The sequence below is a fragment of the Coenobita brevimanus genome, chromosome 93, assembly GCF_032717465.1.
Source record: "Coenobita brevimanus isolate Jiangsu-jjx chromosome 93, ASM3271746v2, whole genome shotgun sequence".
NCBI classification, from domain to species: Eukaryota; Metazoa; Arthropoda; class Malacostraca; order Decapoda; family Coenobitidae; genus Coenobita; species Coenobita brevimanus.
Window position 1 is genome coordinate 22824877 of NC_137046.1, and position 18767 is coordinate 22843643.

Consider the following 18767-nt stretch of genomic DNA (forward strand, 5'->3'; position numbering starts at 1 on the left):
AAGTGATGTAGTGTTAAGGGAGGGAGGGAGGGAGGGTTGATGGTTGGTGGGCCTTACAGCTCACAGGATGTTGGTGGTGCGTAAGGAGGGGAGATGCATTGGTAGAGAGTAGAAGAGTTTTGATTGGCTAAGGCAGAGGAGGGAGAATTCTAATGCAGATTTTTCATTGGCTGGCAGCACGTAGGTGGATGTTCTCTCACTCTCCATTGTATTCCACTACTGCAATGGTGATGTTATACAAACGAGCCTACATTGCACTCAGAGTTGATTGTCGAGTGTTCTGAAGTGTACAGTTACTGTACTGTGCAAGTGACTGTTGGATTCTGCTAAGATACAAGTGAAAGTGTATTGGAATGAAAAGTCAATTAAGTTGTGTTATGAACATAAAAAGTTGAAATAATCATGGGGCTTGAACCTGTGTTTGAGGGTACAAGGCATTGCAGTTCCCTGGTTGCTGTTTCGACCCAACAGAGAGGGGTCCGAACCTGGGAGTAGTGGCCCAGGAGCCTGCCCTATCAAAGGGTGTATAATGGTGGGGCAGTTACAGTGTCAGGGCACGCTTGGAGGGCGTCCCTGTAGCTGTCCTGGCAGGGTGCCCTGAGGCCACTACCACAGCCACTGGTCAAGGCTGGTGGGATAGTAGTCTCGGATCCATTGCCTGGACCTGTGACTGTGCCGTGGATGGGGCCTGGGGCATGTCTCTCCCCTTTATTATTTTGAATGATTTTGATCAAGTTAAAGAATGAAATTCAAAACAAGGTGGAGGACACTAAATCACCCAGGGGGATTAGGGTAGCATCGTGGAATGTGGGAAGTTTGAGGCACAGAGTCAGGGAAGTGGTTGAGACATTGAGTACGAGGTGGGTGGATGTGGGATGTGTGCAAGAAGTCCGATATAGGGGCGGATCAGCCAGAAAGATTGCTGGGAGGAATTGTTATTGTAAGTTGTTTTGGCAGGGTAGGACAGACTGATATGGTGGTGTGTGTGTGTGTGTGTGTGTGGGTTGGGGAGAAATGGGTGGAATATGTCATGAATGTTATGAGAGTAAGTGATAGGATAATAGTAATGAAAATTTTGTTCGGTGGGAAAATGTTTGCATTTATATTGGCGTATGCTCCACAGGCAGGCTTGTATGTCATAGACAAGGTTAGATTTTGGGATGACTTAATAAGTGAAGTAAGTGGTATGAGGGATATGAGATTGTAGTTTTGGGAGGGGACTTAAATGGTCATGTAGATGAAGCAGCTCAAGGATATGAAGGAATACATGGGGGATGTGCATATGGTACAAGTAATGAGGAAAGGGAAAGGATACTCTAGCTTGGAGAGGCATTGAACATGATTGTTTGCTACACACATTTTAGGAAGACAGTAGGTTGATTTCATACGAGTCTGGGGCAAATAGCAGCCAGATAGACTATTTCTTGGTCAGGAGGGCTGAAAGGAGTTTAGTGAGGGATAACAAGGCTATAGGGAATGCGGAGTGTGTGCAGCAACACAAGTTATTGAAATGTGACATGGTGCTTAAGGAGTGGGTGATGAAAGAGGGCCTGTGCACCTTGAAGGAAATATGGAAGCTGAAAAACCAAGCAGAAAGGGATCCTTTCTGTAAGGAAATGAGGAGAGTGGTACCTGAACAGGTAGAGACTGACAGAAATGTTAATGAACAGTACAGAGCCCTCAAGAGCAACCTCTTGAGAGTTACTGATTCAGTATGTGCATGGATAAAGAGGCCCTCCAAGACATAAAGTAACTTGGTGGTGGGATGAGGGTGTAGAAGCTGCAGTTGAGGAGAAAAGAAGGCCTTTCAGGGAATGGAAGAAGGGTGGTAATAGAGAGGAATATTTGGCTGCCAAGTGTAGGACTAGAAAAGAGGTTTTCAGGGCGAAGCCTGAGTCACAGAGGCTTTTACTTGATAACCTGAATTGTGTGGAAAGGAAGAATATGATATTTAAGGTGACAGATCCACTCACTTCGTGTAGTGCTGCTCTTGGGTGTCTGCCCTTTCCCCTCCTCCATCCTTGTTTTCTTCCATTCTCTTCAGTCTGTCTGTCTTTCATTCTTTCCACGTCCTTCTGCCTATGGGTGATTTTACGCTCCCTCTTCTGTCTTTCCTTCATTCTTTCCTCTTCCTTCTGTCTGTGGGTGACTCTACATTGAGTGACAAGCTAAATGGTTTCCTGTACACCAGAAAACCATTTACAACAGTAGGTGGTAACCATATAACCAAATTTTGGTGCTTGGTGATTTAGTGGGTAATAGCGGCGTTCCAGTCAGATTGAACAAGTGAAGGTTTATACCAAAGGGATGGTTGGGATTTATTGCTCACGTAATGCCACTCAGGGATGGGTGAGGCTGGTCACCCTCATCTTAAATGTCAGGACCAACTTGCGTGGTCCAGGGCTCCTACGCTCCTCATGGGACAACGTACGATTCCATGATGATGATGATGCTGATGATGATGATATCAGATGAAGAGGCAGAAGAGTGATACCATAGTTGAGCTGTGTGTGAAGAATGGTGAAGGAAGGGTAGTGGTGTACTTTTCAATGGGGGTATTAAAAACGCATTTAGAGAGCATTACAGCCGATTTTTGAATGAGGAGTATGACAGGGACAGGGAAGGTTTGGAACAGATTCAGTGTTTGGCCCTTGGTCTTTGATTGACACTGCAACTGTGAGCGAGGCAATAGGCAGGATGCAGGTGGGGAAGGCAGTAGATGTGTCTAGGTTGACTGCTGAAATGTTGAAAGCCTCAGGAGATATAAGTGTGAGGTTAGTCACTGACCTGATAAATACGATTATACATGAGTGTGTTGCCCCAGATGATTGGCAAAAGAGTGTAGTTGTAAACGTGTACAACAGGAAGGGTGATGCCCTGGAAAGAGATTATAGTGGTATAAAGCTATTGGAGTGGATAATGAAGGTAATGGGGAGAGTTCTGGAAGATTAGATTAGAGAAAGAGTTAATATTGTTGAGATGCAATTTGGGTTTATGCCAGGCAAAGGGACCACTGATGCCATATCATTGTTTGAGAGCATCAGCAAAAATATATAGGAGAGAAGAGGGAACTCTGCTTTGTTGTGGAGAAGGCCTTTGACAGAGTCCCTAGAGAGGTGGTGAAGTGGACACTGAGAAAGCTTGGCTTGGAGGAGTGGTTGGTTAGGGTGGTTATGGCCATGTATGTGGGTACTCGCACCCTGGTAAGGGTGAACGGAGATTTTAGTGATGAGTTTTCCGTGAATACTGGGTTGCACCAGGGGTCAGTTTTGAGTCCCTTGTTGTTTATCATGGCCCTTTCATGTGACTTCAGAAATGGACTGGCGTTGGAGATGTTGTATGCTGATGATTTGGTGTTGATTGAAGAGAATGAGAGGGAGGCAGAGGAAAGAGTTAGGAAGTGGAGAGATGGTATGGGGCACAAGAGCTTAAGAGAATGCAGATAAAACAAAAGTGATGGTATCTAGGGCTGGTGGCGGTACTGTCAAAGAAAAGGGTGAGTGGCCATGTTCAATTTGCCACATGGGTGTGGGAAGTAATTCCATCTTCCGCAGTGTCTGTGAAAAGTGAGTTCGTAAGAGATGTGCAGTAGTGGTATTAGAGGTAGACTGCGAGATAATGGTGATTTTGTGTGTGTGGTGTGTCGGGAGAGCAGGTGGAGATTGTCAGGCATGAAAGGACTGAACTTGCTGGTGAGTCTCTTGAATGTATGGAAGTTTTTTTTATTTGGGAGGCATGTTCTGTGCTGGAGGTGGGGCTGGAGATAGCTCTGTGGCTAGAGAGAGGAGTGGCTGAAAGAAGTTCAGGGAGCTCTTGCCCTTCCCGACACTGGGAGAACTCTCCCTCCGTGCTAAGGAATCATTGTATGCGGCATGTGTTAGGAGTGCTGTATGGTAGTGAGACCTGGGCAGGAAAGGAAGAGGATATTCACAGGCTCTAGTATATAGAAATGACAATGATTAGGTGGATGTGCAGTGCGTCCGTGAATGCTGGACCTGTGGAAGCTAGGTTTATGATGGAAGAGTTGAGAGGTAGGATGGGACTGGAGTGTACTGGTGCTATGATGAGGAGAGGTAGATTGAGATGGTTTGGGCAGGCGGAGAGGGTGGGGGATGATAATTGGGTGCAGAAGATGAGATGCTTTATCATTAGGGGTAGGGTTGTGAGGGGTAGACCAAAAAAGACCTGGGACGAGGTTATTGTGACCTCATGGTTAAGGGACTGAACAAGGAGGCTGCCAGAGATCGAGCAGCATGGACAGCTGCCACTAAGTGACCATGACTGACGCATCCAAGCATGTTCGAGCCATCAAAAATGAAATGATGAATAGAGCACCAGGATATGATCACTGACAGGCCATTAGCTTTGCAATACAATGGTGACCAGTACACTACCACGAATGTAGGATGCCACATAATTAGTAACAGCACCAGGGTTTTGCGACCACGTGGTCAGAAGAGTGAAGCTCACAGATACATCTTCACTGAATAACAACCACGGGCAAGAATGAGAGTGCGGGGGTACACTGAGTGAGGCGGATTCAGAGTGGCTGGTGCGTAACGGGCATTTTCATTGGCTCCCAAGTTTTTGGATTTCCCCTTGCCCTGGTTGGCTACCATATACAAGCTGATTGAGACCCGTCAACGCCAGATATTGCACTGGACTGCCAGTTAAATCCTATTTCAGTGCCAGATGTTCCATAAAATTGCCGGATATTGCATTAATAGAATCAAGATAGCTGTGCCGGATATTGCTTCTGCCCAGATATTGCACCAATGGATGATTGAAAGTTCACTGTACAGTATTAGGATAATGTAAGATCTGTGTAATAAGGGACTAAATAGTATGGGTTTTACTTCTGCATGCTTGGTTCAGTAGTTAGCCCCTTCGGTACCTTGACTTCTCAGCTACGTCTAGTGGGCTGGATCATGACACATCCTTAGTGTCCGATACTCCCCTGAAATAAGGGAGAGGCTGGGAGTGTGGGACTGGCTGCCAGACAGTTTGGAGGAGGAGACAAGATTGCTTACCTATTTATGCTGTAGCTTTGATCACTCATGGTCTTCGGCCAGACACCATCCAGGTTGGCCTTGATCTGGGTGCCTCCAGAGATAAACTGCCTTGAGAAGGAGTTACTGACAATTCTGGTACAGTTTAAGACACAGTACAATATTAGCAGAGTGGGAGGTAGCTGGCAGTCTGGCAAATCCAGCATCCTTATATCCCTGGATAGCAAGTCAATTACCCATCACAGGCTCAAAGACCTAAGATGTGGAGATGAGCACCACAGGTAAACACATTTTGGTTTCTGCCTCCAGCTTTGCCTTATTTATCTGTAGTATGAATAAAAAAATAATTATCCTGTGTTGTGTGGCATCAGGAGAAAAAGGAATAAATCTGGGATACATTGATCATGGCTGTAGCAGACATCCAGTACCGAAAGGGTGGGTATATAAGTCTTTTTATTAAAAAGTATTGTATTGCCATCCTTTAGAGCTTTCTCATGTAATAACAGATATAACGTGACAGTACAAGGTATCATTTTAATCCCCAGGTCTCTCTACCACCTTACAATTCTGGCCACTCCTTACCTGATCGAATCTAAAGGAAATATTGTCAACGTCTCCAGTGTTAGTGGTTTGAGATCTGTAAGTACTGTGATTTTACCATACAGTTTTGTACATAGTATTTACCCTTTGGAAGACTTGCTAGTGTCAGTTGTAAAATTTGTAGATTGTTTTCACAGAGGCTAAAACTTGCAGGATTGCACTGTAGCAGATAAATCAGAGAAAAATGGGCTCTATTTTGTACCCTGAGCCCCCTTACCTGTTTTTGTAATCCAACATATGGCTTTCCCTCCACAATGGCAGTTTTAATTTTAGATCATACTATTAATTCACTGTGTAACTAAAATAGAACACATCTCTTATTCCTTGATTTAAGATATATGCCTATCTGCTTGTTGCCAGATGCCTTAATCCTGCAAGCGGTGGCTGCAAACAATTGTCTTCATGATACCCAGTCCCTCACCATTTAGCTGCCCTCCCCCCAGCTCACGCCCCCCTCTCTCATATACCTCTCCACTCCATCTCTCTGCCTCATCCTTGGCCTCCCCTTCCCTCTTCCCCCCTTCACCTCACTCACATATATTCTCCTTGTTAGTATCTCATTCTCCATCCTCTCCACATGGCCATACCACCAGAAGGTATTTCTTTTAACACTTTGAATCACAACCACAGCACAGTGCTCCTTCACTTCCTGATTTTCCAGTCTTTCTCTCCATGTAATTCCACATGCTCCTCTCAGATAACTCATTTGAGTTATGTGCTGTTATGAAATAACATTAGATATGCATAACTTGATCCTTTGTCACCAGTACTGGGGTTTCATGTCTATCTGTTTATCTGCCTATCAATAGCCGGATGCCATTATCCCATAAGGGATGGCCGTTTGTCTTTGAGTTGTTTTACAGGAAGGGGCACTAACCCTCCACCACCCTGCTTGTTGACATGTAGGGAACATGTATGGGTTGGTTATATGGTTACCACCCAGTGTTGTGAATGGTTTCCTGGCATACAGGAAACCATCAGGCTTGTCACTCAGTGTAAAGCCACCTGAAATGGTAAGAAGAGTAATAAAATGTGTCAGGAAAATTGGGAAAACTAGGAAGAGAGGAGGGCAGACACAGAAAAGAGTGATAAAGATGTAGAAAGAATTGGGAAGCACTACATTAAGTGAGTGGATGATGGTCACTTGACGTCTTGATGCCTACTTCTTCCTTCACCCTTATTGTTCTTTTTCTGTGTCTGTACAATCTATAATTGACATTCTTACCGCCAAGCAGGGATGAAGAGGCCAGAAAGGAAAAGAGATGGGTGAAGAAATGTGGGTGCTAATGGGATCACCGTGGCAAAATAACTTTCTAAATCATGCCCATAATTGTGCACATCATGGTTCAGATTGGTAAAGTTTTACTAGGATGGTATTGTAATGTGAGGTTGCACATTCTGCTCATAAAGTTGACTTTTCTTCTGTCTGTCTATCTCTGTTTACCTATCTGTATCTGTCTATCTATCTGTCAATAGCTAGATGCTTTTACGCCTCATTGTCTATATATCTATCTATAGCCAGTTGCCACAATCCCGTAACGGATGCCCGTTTGTCTGAGTTAGTTTTTTTGTGGGGGGAGGGTCGCTGACTCTCCACCAACCCACTTGTTGACACATAGGGAACACGTATGGGTTGGTTATATGGTTACCACCCAGTGTTGTAAATTATTTCCTGCCTTAAAGGAAACCATAAGGCTTGTCGCTCAACATAAAGCCACCTGACAAGGAAAGAAGAGTAATAAAAAGTGACAGGAAAAATAGGAGAAGTAGGAAGAGTGGAGGGTAGACACAGAAAAAGAATTATGTCCCCGTCCCACACTGCCACAGGCTCCAACATTAGTAGTTCAGTAGAGAAAGGACATTGCCCAGTGAGTTTTTCTTCCTATGGTCAGCCTATCGGCTACAGCACACAAGATCAGCTCAAGCATTGTAAACAAACACTGGCTTCTTAAGTTCACCATCTTTATTTTCCAAAAAATTACACTTAATGCTTGCCAACTTCACTGTTTTATACAAGTACTGGAGCTACACAATCTCTGCTAACTGCACTGACACTGAACTATACTCAGACTGAACTGAAACTCCTCTAGCCTCTTCCCCATCCTTATATAAGCTTCCTATATTCTAGAATGATGTACATCCTAGGAGATGCAACAGATGCCAGTTCAGAGTTTTCATACACTACAGTAGTCCCTCATTTATCCGGACGTGTTCATAATCCAGATGCTGGACCTTGGCCCTGTTAAACCATTATCTGAATTTACTTGCTATTGTCCGGACATTAAAGTTCCCGAGAACTTTGGCCGGCCAGCCAACATGTTCAGACATTCGGTATCATGGCCGCTGGGCTCAAGCCATGAGTGGGGAGTAGTCTGTAACCCACAACCAGAGATGGAATGTCTGTCCGCCCCTGTACTGAATGGTCAAAGTCGCACACTCGTTCCTTCACTCCCAGCGAGCTTCCAGCGCCCGAGTAATATGACTGTAGCCCGCAACCGGTGACAAAATGTCTGTATGCATTCCCCATCGAAAGTCTAGTATCACATAGCCATGGGGGCTTAGGCTTTTCCAGCCACCACCTCCATTGAACACAGAACACAAGCCACGAGTACATGTTTGGTGACAGCGGCCATCCACTTCTCTACCGAAGGTTGAAAGTCCCACGGTCATGGTGAGTTGTGTTTCTGTATGGCCGCTTGGCGTCTAACAGACCGCAAGCCACTAGTAAATGTACGGTAGAAGCATCCGTCCGCCTATTGATGGAAGAGGAAGAATCCTGCCCACAGCCTCGTTTCTCCCCCCCCTCCCGTTCCTCCTCCATACCCTCCTGGCTTCCCCCTCACTCCCTCAGTCCTTACCCTCCTCCTTGGTGCTAACAGTGACTCGTGAGAGTTCAAAGTCTTGTGCGATTTATTCAACTACTATTGGTCATATCGAAATTCCACAGTAACCATGAGAAAGCTCATGAAATTCTGCATCTAAACATATGTTAACTCTTGGAAGGTGCGGGCATAATTTTGCACAAGGATGGTGGGAAGTTATATAAAGGTAAGTTTTACTCCTGAACTCTATATTCTTGCTGAATTTTTGTACTTTTTTGCCAGTTTTATATGTTTTTATTAAGCAGCTTATCTCATAGTATAAACACCAGTGAATATGAGGGTATACCATTTATACCAATATAACCAATTTCTGGTGGCACATCTGGCCGTGGAATTTTTTTGAGCCCAGTGAGCAGTCACTCATCACAGACAACTGATTTTCAAACCGTTGTCAGTTTTTTATGTGGATTTTTTTGGTTTATGCATTGTTTTCATGATGTTTAGCATTAATATGGACAATCAGAAGGCGGCATCACACTAGGCCAAAAGTGGCTAACATGCGGGCCAGTTTTGCGAGTGAAAATGGCTAGCAGAGTCGAGTGTCCGTCACACTCGTGTGTTTTTGCAAGCCGAAACGGCCAACAGTGTCGTCTGCCTTGGTGCCTCATGGTCATTTGTAAACAAACCACCACGGAGTACTCACACTCTTTTCCTCAATTTCTGTATCCGCCTCACGTCCTTTAGCAACTCCAGAGCCACAAAGCAGTCTTCTAGAGTTTTCTTAGCCGAAGGATCCATATCGAAATCTGATTTTTACTTGTTGTTTGGAGACAAAACAGACAGCCTCCGTGCCTGGTCACCCGAGTGTCCGAATATTTATTTGATGTTACAAGAAAAAAATAAAAGTGAACAAAAACCACAAGAATTAAATTGTATTTACTTAACAATTTTAGTTAAAGTTTCCTTCTGCGAATAACAGAATATTTTCTCACCAATTATAAAATTAATATAGGCTCATTTGAGTTCTAATCCGACCAACAAGCTGTGGGCGAGAATTGTTTTCCATTTTGCCTTGCAGGCGAAATGTCGCTCACCGTTAGTCAGTTTGGCTAGCGGGTCGCAAAACTGGCTAGCATGTTAGCCACTTTTGTCCCAGTGTGACGGCAGCTTTATGTGTTTTGATGTCTCAATATGGCAGAATGATCGAAAAACTGCTAAAATTAGGAGGGGTACTGACAGTGTTGTAGTGAAGACCAGGCACCTCGAGTCCAAGACCAAGACCAGTCCCTCCGAGACCAAGACCAAGACCACGTGAAGCGAGACCAAGATCAAGACCTGTGTGCTCCGTGAATCGAATCAGCCATGATTTTTCTCTGTGTATGATCATAAATTCCAACCTTCCCCATGCCACAATGCACTTTGCACTGCTGGTCTCGACCTGGTCTCGAGTCAAAACTCTGAGACCAGAAGCTTCGAGATCAAGATCAAGACCAAGACCACGTCAAGCGAGACCAAGATCAAGACCAAGACCACATCAAACTGGTCTCGAGACCTACAACACTGGTACTGTACATACAGTAGTGTATAGATCGGGTGTTTTTTTCTTTTCAGTGTTTTTTTTTACATGGTTTCCTTGGTGTTTAGTATTACTTTGGATATTCCTATGCTGTTTTAATGTCTAAATATGGCAGATTGACCTGATAAACAGTGCCAAAATTTGGAGGGGTACTGTTCATACAGTCGTGTATGGGTCGGGTGTTTTTGGTTTTCGGTGTTTTTTTTTCATGGTCTTCTTGGTATTTAGCATTAATCTGGATTTCCCTTGGTGTGTTTTGATGTCTAAATATGACATATTGACCTGAAAACAGTGCCAAAATTACCGTACATACAGTTTGTGTATAGGCCGGATGTTTTTTGGTTTTCATATTTTTTCCTGGTTTTCTTGGTGTTTAGCATTACTGTGGATATTCCTGTGTGTGTTATGATGTCTAAATATGGCAGATTGACCTGAAAGCAGTTCCAAAATTAGGAGGGGCATTGTACACCCATGCACCAAAGTTTCTGTACCCCCTCGGTGGAAGGAAGTGGAAGTCAGGGTTAGAGAGAGGGCAGGCGATCGGAGTCAAACGGACGACCGTGAGTGGTGGTTTGGAACTGAGCTACGAGGCGAATAGTGAGAAACTTAACGAAAGTGGATTCGAAACATTTCCATGCAATTCACCTGGAAAACATGCGTTTGTAACATACATAGCATATACAGTATTATAATATAGACTACCATGTTGTCATGGTGTTCTGTGAACCTGACCCATCTGTTTCGGATCCTCATGATATAAATAAAGCACCGAGCCAGTTGTATATCAGCTGCACCTGGTCATTATCACTGCACTGATAATGTTTCTGACTGTTATTCCTGGATTGTCTATAGGTATACTATAGAATGATTGTGAATTTAATGCTGATTCCCACAGTAGCTGTGCGGATGCCTATATATGCTGCAGTTATTTTTTATGGACGAATAATCCACATTGTGATAGGCAGTGGAGAGCATTCGCCAATAATTTATTATAACCAGATGAAATTAGATGCAAACACACAAAATATTATGAGACAACGAAGATATAGCTGTGCTATCCTGTTCCGCCTTGTTATCCAGGCCTTAACTGTTGCTTCACCTCATACGTGCATTATCTTCCTTCAGTCTCTGCCTCTTTTTATTACTTCCCGCTATCCTCGTACTGCGAGCCGTCATATTCCTTAGGGGGTTTTTAGTCGTCCGGTCCTATAACGCCTGCTGTATTACATTATTCCTCGCATCATCACTCCCACACAAACAACATTAGCACAAGACTGCTGAATCTGTTATTACCATTATTGGCGCTGCCACTACTAATCCCCTTTTTTCCATTGTGTCTAATTTCCCTCACAATACTACTACTGCTACTCCACTATAAATCTGTATAATAATACATGGGTGTCCTTATGGCTGTGTATCTGCTAACCATATTGTCCGTTTCACCTTCGACAACTCGTCACTTCCCCCGCACCGCTACCCCAGTTGCACCCCCCTCTCTCCCACCCACCATGGACTCTACTCCTCTCCCACTCAGACACCACATTACCCTTCACCCCACCCTTGGGCCAACAGGCCTGTTGTTCACACTTTACCGGTGAATATGCGTGGTATGCATTAATAATAATAATGAAAATAAAAGGAATTTGGGAGCCGAATAATAATAATAATAAGGAATTTGGGAGCCGAATGCTAATCGCCAGCCAGAATATGCTGTTTGCCAAGTCCAAAATTTTGGCCATCTTTTGATACCATGAAGGTTTTATGTTGATAGCTCAAGCCGTTCATGAGCTATAATGGTGCTAAAGGCAGGCGTTAAAAACTAGTTGACCTTTGGCAGTTATTTTGGTGATCTTGACCATGACTCCCAGTGGCCATTTTCGAACTCATCCAAGATTTTGGCCATATTTTGATACACTGAAGGTTTCATGTTGATAGCTCAAGCCGTTCATGAGATATAATAAGAACACACACACACACACACACACACACACACACACACACACACAGAAGGAGGCAAAAACATTATCGCTCCGCCTCCTAAAGGTGGGGAATAATAAAATAATACTAATAACAACAAGAACATACATGTGTACTGTAGTGTTCCTAACATTACACTTAAAAACTGTAGACCCAAACATGTTTATATTACGGAGCACTGATATATTAACCACAGAACCGACCACAGATCGTTCTTATCATTACCACTGGACCTTCCCTATAGCACTTCACCATGGTAATACATCCTATTGTAGTCCTTTGTGCCATCACTACACGTTAGGGAAAAAATAACAGTGTACAACATGCCTACTACCCACTAAAAGACGCATTTGACGTTTCAAAGACATCCGTCAAAAAGCCTAGAAGTTAGCGGACAAACAAACGAACGACTGGACATAGACTGAGGCTGAATGTCTCGCATCGGTATATGACAACCTGACAAAACTTACCATCCTGCTTTGCAGGTGTCATTATAATAATAATAATAATAATAATAACAATAGTAGTAGTAGTAATAGTAGCAGTAGTAGTAGTCGTAGTGGTGGTAGGAGTGGTAGTAGTAGTAGTAATCACATTTTAATATGCATGATACAGAGGAGGACAACCACCATAATCTCCCTGATAAAACACGTGAAAACAGCAGTGACATATGAAACCAACCAGTGCAATAATATGCTGTAATGTTAGAGTTATACTAATACTAAATTAATGTTTGACAGCAGCTCAGCCTTCTGGCATGGCAAACATTCTGCATTGCATCAACACATGCTATTACAGTGTTTGTCCTCCTCTGTGCCGTGCCTAATAACATGTGATGATGATGATGATGATGATGATGATGATGATGATTCATATAATTATGACGACACCTGCAAAGCAGGATGATAAGAGTTTTGCCAGGTCGTCACGTACTGATGTGAGACATTCAGGCTTAGTCTATGTCCAGTAGTATGTTTGTTTGTCGGCTAACTTGACGGATGTCTTTGAAACGTCAAATGCGTCTTTTAGTGGGTAGTAGGCATGTTGTACACTGTTATTTTTTCCCTAACGTGTAGTGATGGCACAAAGGACTACAATGGGATGTATTACCATGGTGAAGTGCTATAGGGAAGGTCCAGTGGTAATGATAAGAACGGTCTGTGGTTGGTTCTGTGGTTAATATATCAGTGCTCCGTAATATAAGCATGTTTGGGTCTACAGGTTTTAGTGTAATGTTAGGAACACTACAGTACACATGTATGTTCTTGTTGTTATTGGTATTATTTTATTATTCCTCACCTTCAGAAGGCGGAGCGATAATGTTTTTGCCTGCTTGTGTGTGTGTTCTTACCTAATTGTTCTTACCTAATTGTATCTTTACAGGAATATGTCAAGCTCGTACTGTCCCGTGTCTTAAACCATATTTATCGTACATATCCTTAAATTTGTGAATTGTTTTGCCACACACTATTTCATTCGGTAGTGCATTCCATTGATCAATTGCTCTGTTTGGGAAACTGAATTTCCTTACGTCTTTATCACCTCTCTTCTTATGTACTTTTTTGCAGTGTCCTCTTGTTGATGCTTCTCCGTATGTTGAGTAATCATTTATGTCTATTTTCTCCTTCCCTGATATACACTTATATAGCATTATCATGTCACCTCTTTTCCTTCTCTCCTGTAGTGTTGGTAGATTCAGTTTATTTAGTCTTTCTTCGTAGCTTAGGTCGCTTAAGCTTGGTATCCATCTTGTAGCGGCCCTTTGAACTTTTTCAATCTTGTCTATGTGCTTTTTGAGATGAGGACTCCAGACTACTGATCCATATTCCAGGGTTGGTCTAATGAATGATGTTATTATCCTTCTTAGCATGTCTTCATTTATGTATGTGAATGCTATTCTCATATTTGCAAGCAGTGTATACATGTTCTGTACCTTCTCGCTGATGTGGTCAGCCGGAGATAGTCTGTTCACACCTAGGTCTTTCTCTCTTTCTGATGTGTATAGGGTTTTATTTCCTAACGTATAATCCCAATCAGGTCTTTTTCCACTTCTACCAAACTTGATTACATGACACTTGTCCACATTGAATTCCATTTGCCATGTATTACTCCATTCATGAAGTTTATGTAATTCTTGTTGTAGCTCTTTACAAGAGTCTGTGTTAGTAATTCTCCTTTGTATTTTTGCATCATCTGCAAACATATTCAGATAGCTCTCATTTCCAGTGTTACTGTTTATATCATTTATATACACTAAAAACATGATTGGTGCCAGCACTGAACCCTGTGGTACTCCACTACTCACTTCTTTCCATGATGAGTAGTTTCCTCTTAGTACTGTTCTCATTTCTCTTTTTATGAGAAAGTCTTGCATCCAACAAAACTGTTTGCCTCGAATTCCTCCTTGATGGTACAGTTTCCATAACAGTCTTTGGTGTGGTACTGTGTCAAAAGCTTTCTTGAAATCTAAATAGATACTGTCCACCCATCCTTCCCTTTCCTGTATTATGTTTGTTACTCTGTCATAGTAGCTCAACAGATTAGTAACACATAATTTTCCTTTTCTGAAACCAAACTGTCTTTCTGTTATCATACTGTGTTCTTCTAGATGATTTACCCAAGCTTTTCTTATAAGCTTTTCTAATACCTTGCTTACAACACTGGTCAGTGATACTGGTCGGTAGTTGAGTGGATTTTGTCTATTTCCTTTCTTGAATAAGGGGACAATATTTGCTTTTTTCCAAATATCAGGTAGTTTACCTTGACTCAAGGATTTCTTGAAAATTAATGATAATGGTTTACTTAACTCCTTTGCACATTCTCGTAGTACCCAACATGAAATTTCATCAGGACCACTTGCTTTTCCTCTGTCTAATCTACTTAACTCCTCCTGTATTACTTTTTCTGCTATTTGTAGATCTGGTAGTATGTGTGGACATGCATGTTCCACATAGTCCCTCTCAAAATATTTTTCTTCTGTAAAAACTAATTGGAAATTCTTATTTAGTGCTTCACAAATATCTTTCTCTTGTGTATAAGTGATTCCCTCGTCCGTAATGGATTGTATTATATCTTTTACTTTGGTTTTGCTTATGATATAGCTGTAAAACAGCTTTGGTTGATCACTACTTTTATTTATTATATCCTCCTCAGTCTGTTTTTGGGCTTCCCTCCTTATTCTTGTACAATCGTTTCTTGCCTGTTTGTAATTATTATACGCCCTTTCACTATTGTGTCTTCTGTATCTATTCCACAATTAATCTCTTCTTTCTTTTGATTTTTTACATTCTGTATTGAACCATTTCTGTACTTTCTTATCTGCTTCTTTGTGCTGTGGGATGTACTTCTTGACTCCTATTTCATAAAATTCCCAGAATTTTTTATATTCAGCATTTAAATCTTGTGTGTGTGTGTGTGTGTGTGTGTGTGTGTGTGTGTGTGTTCTTACCTACCTAATTGTTCTTACCTAATTATATCTTTACAGGAATGAGTCAAGCTCGTACTGTCCCGTGTCTTAAACCATATTTATCGTACATATCCTTAAATTTGTGAATTGTTTTGCCACACACTATTTCATTCGGTAGTGCATTCCATTGATCAATTGCTCTGTTTGGGAAACCGAATTTCCTTACGTCTTTATCACCTCTCTTCTTATGCAGTTTTTTGCAGTGTCCTCTTGCTGATGCTTCTCCATATGTTAAGTAATCATTTATGTCTATTTTCTCCTTTCCTGATATGCATTTATATAGCATTATCATGTCACCTCTTTTCCTTCTCTCCTGTAGTGTCGGTAGATTCAGTTTATTTAGTCTTTCTTTGTAGCTTAGGTCCCTTAAGCTTGGTATCCATCTTGTAGCGGCCCTTTGAACTTTTTTAATCTTGTCTATGTGCTTTTTGAGATGAGGACTCCAGACTACTGATGCATATTCCAGGGCTGGTCTAATGAATGATGTTATTATCCTTCTTAGCATGTCTTCATTTATGTATATGAATGCTATTCTCATATTTGCAAGCAGTGTATACATGTTCCGTACCTTCTCGCTGATGTGGTCAGCCGGAGATAGTCTGTTATTGATAATCACTCCTAGGTCTTTCTCTCTTTCTGATGTGTATAGGGTTTTATTTCCTAACTTATAATCCCAATCAGGTCTTTTTCCACTTCTACCAAACTTGATTACACGACACTTGTCCACATTGAATTCCATTTGCCATGTACTACTCCATTCATGAAGTTTATTTAATTCTTCTTGTAGCTCTTTACAAGAGTCTGTGTTAGTAATTCTCCTTTGTATTTTTGCATCATCTGCAAACATATTCAGATAGCTCTCATTTCCAGTGTTACTGTTTATATCATTTATATACACTAAAAACATGATTGCTGCCAGCACTGAACCCTGTGGTACTCCACTACTCACTTCTTTCCATGATGAGTAGTTTCCTCTTAGTACTGTCCTCATTTCTCTTTTAATGAGAAAGTCTTGCATCCAACAAAACAGTTTGCCTCGAATTCCTCCTTGATGGTATAGTTTCCATAAAAGTTTTTGGTGTGGTACTGTGTCAAAAGCTTTCTTGAAATCTAAAATAGATACTGTCCACCCATCCTTCCCTTTCCTGTATTGTGTTTGTTACTCTGTCATAGTTGCTCAACAGATTAGTAACACATGATTTTCCTTTTCTGAAAACAAACTGTCTTTCTGTTATCATACTGTGTTCTTCTAGATGATTTACCCAAGCTTTTCTTAGTTTTTCTAATACCTTGCTTTCAACACTGGTCAGTGATACTGGTCGGTAGTTGAGTGGATTTTGTCTCTTTCCTTTCTTGAATAAGGGGACAATATTTGCTTTTTTCCAAATATCAGGTAGTTTACCTTGACTCAAGGATTTCTTGAAAATTAAAAATAATGGTTTACATAACTCCTTTGCACATTCTCGTAATACCCAACATGAAATTTCATCAGGACCACTTGCTTTTCCTCTGTCTAATCTACTTAACTCCTCCTGTATTACTTTTTCTGCTATTTGTATATCTGGTAGTATGTGTGGACATGCGTGTTCCACATAGTCCCTCTCAAAATTTTTTTCTTCTGTAAAAACTTATTGGAAATTCTTATTTAGTGCTTCACAAATATCTTTCTCTTGTGTATAAGTGATTCCCTCGTCCGTAATGGATTGTATTATATGTTTTACTTTAGTTTTGCTTCTGATATAGCTATAAAACAGCTTTGGTTGATCACTACTTTTATTTATTATATCCTCCTCAAACTGTTTTGGGGCTTCCCTCCTTATTCTTGTATAGTCGTTTCTTGCCTGTTTGTAATTATTGTACGCCCTTTCACTATTGTGTCTTCTGTATTTATTCCACAACAAATCTCTTCTTTCTTTTGATTTTTTACATTCTGTATTGAACCATTTCTGTATTTTCTTATCTGCTTCTTTGTGCTGTGGGATGTACTTCTGGACTCCTATTTCATAAAATTCACAAAATTTTCTATATACAGCATCTAAATCTTGTCCTCTAAGCTCATTTTCCCAATCAACTTCTAAGAAATACTTCTTTAGGACTTGATAATTTCCCTCTTTATAGTTTAGGCTCTTTTTGTAACTATCATTGCTATTTACTATGTCATACAGTATGCTATCCTGAAGTTATAGGTTAGTACTGCATGATCGCTTTTGCCAAGTGGAGGGTGATATATTAAACTGTCAATATCATTTTCTTGCCTTGTAAATATTAGATCTAGCACTGAAGGTACATCAAGTCCTCTTTTTCTGGTGGTTTCCCTCACATGTTGCGTTAAGAAAAACTCTTGTACGAGATCCAGGAGATTTTGGTCCCAACAGCTTTCTTGGCTATTTATATCTAGAGTATTCTAATTTATATTTGTATTGAAGTCCCCAGTTAGTATAATTCTTTCCGATTTCTCTTCTATTTTATGTAGCACTGATCTTACACTCTGAATTGTACTCTCTGCCAGGTCCTCATATTCGTCTCTTTCCCATGTGTTTGATCTGGGTGGCATGTACAAATTGGCTACAATTACTTTACCTTCAGATGTGTCGATCTCTACTGCAATCAGTTCTACTTGTGATGGTATATCTAGTTTTATTTCCTTGACTTTTAGATTTTTCTTAGTTAATATTATAATTCCTCCTCCTTTTTTAAATATCTGTCTCTTCTCTATATATTGTATTCCTCTAAGTTTAGTATGTCATTTGATATCCTTGGTATTAATTTTGTTTCAGTTAGGCATATTATTTGTGGTTCATTTTCTCTGACATAATCATTCATCTCTAGTAATTTAGATACCATTCCATCCACATTTGAGTACATCAACTTTATCATCTTGTTTATATACTTGTCATGACATGGTTATACTACCTTCCTCCTTTTTCTTCCATCTTGTTTGTGTACCACTTTCGTACCTGCAATCCTATTACTTTGTAAAAAAATTTCTTCTTGTCCTCTTCTGATCTTCCCTCATTTTTTGTTTTTGCTTCCTCCCTTTTCTCTTTCAGTAATTCCAGTTCCTCTTGTGTTAGGCATCTTTTTATCCATACATTTTTGAACTCCTCTTTTTCCTTAAGATTCTTTGCATTTTTTAGTATCTCTTCCACAGTGTTTACACTCTGGAAAGTCACCTTTAGAGGTCTTGTCTTGCTTTTCTCGTATTTCCCTAACCTTTTGTGTTCCTCTATGTCTTTACTACAGATTTCCTCTGATACTTCTTTCAGTAAGCTCATTACATTTGCCATCTCCTTTTTGTCTCTTGTGATCTTGTTTTT

At 41.2% G+C, this 18767-nt stretch overlaps 1 protein-coding gene across 1 annotated transcript in view; it reads left to right on the plus strand.

The window, feature by feature from the left end:
- The window catches only part of LOC145412381 (3-oxoacyl-[acyl-carrier-protein] reductase FabG-like), a 392048-nt gene that overhangs the window by 141646 nt on the left and 231635 nt on the right, over positions 1-18767 (plus strand). Inside the window, exon 4 of the mRNA XM_080282270.1 lies at positions 5555-5648. Within this exon, the coding sequence (XP_080138396.1) occupies positions 5555-5648 (94 nt within the window). The remainder of the gene's footprint in view (positions 1-5554; positions 5649-18767) is intronic.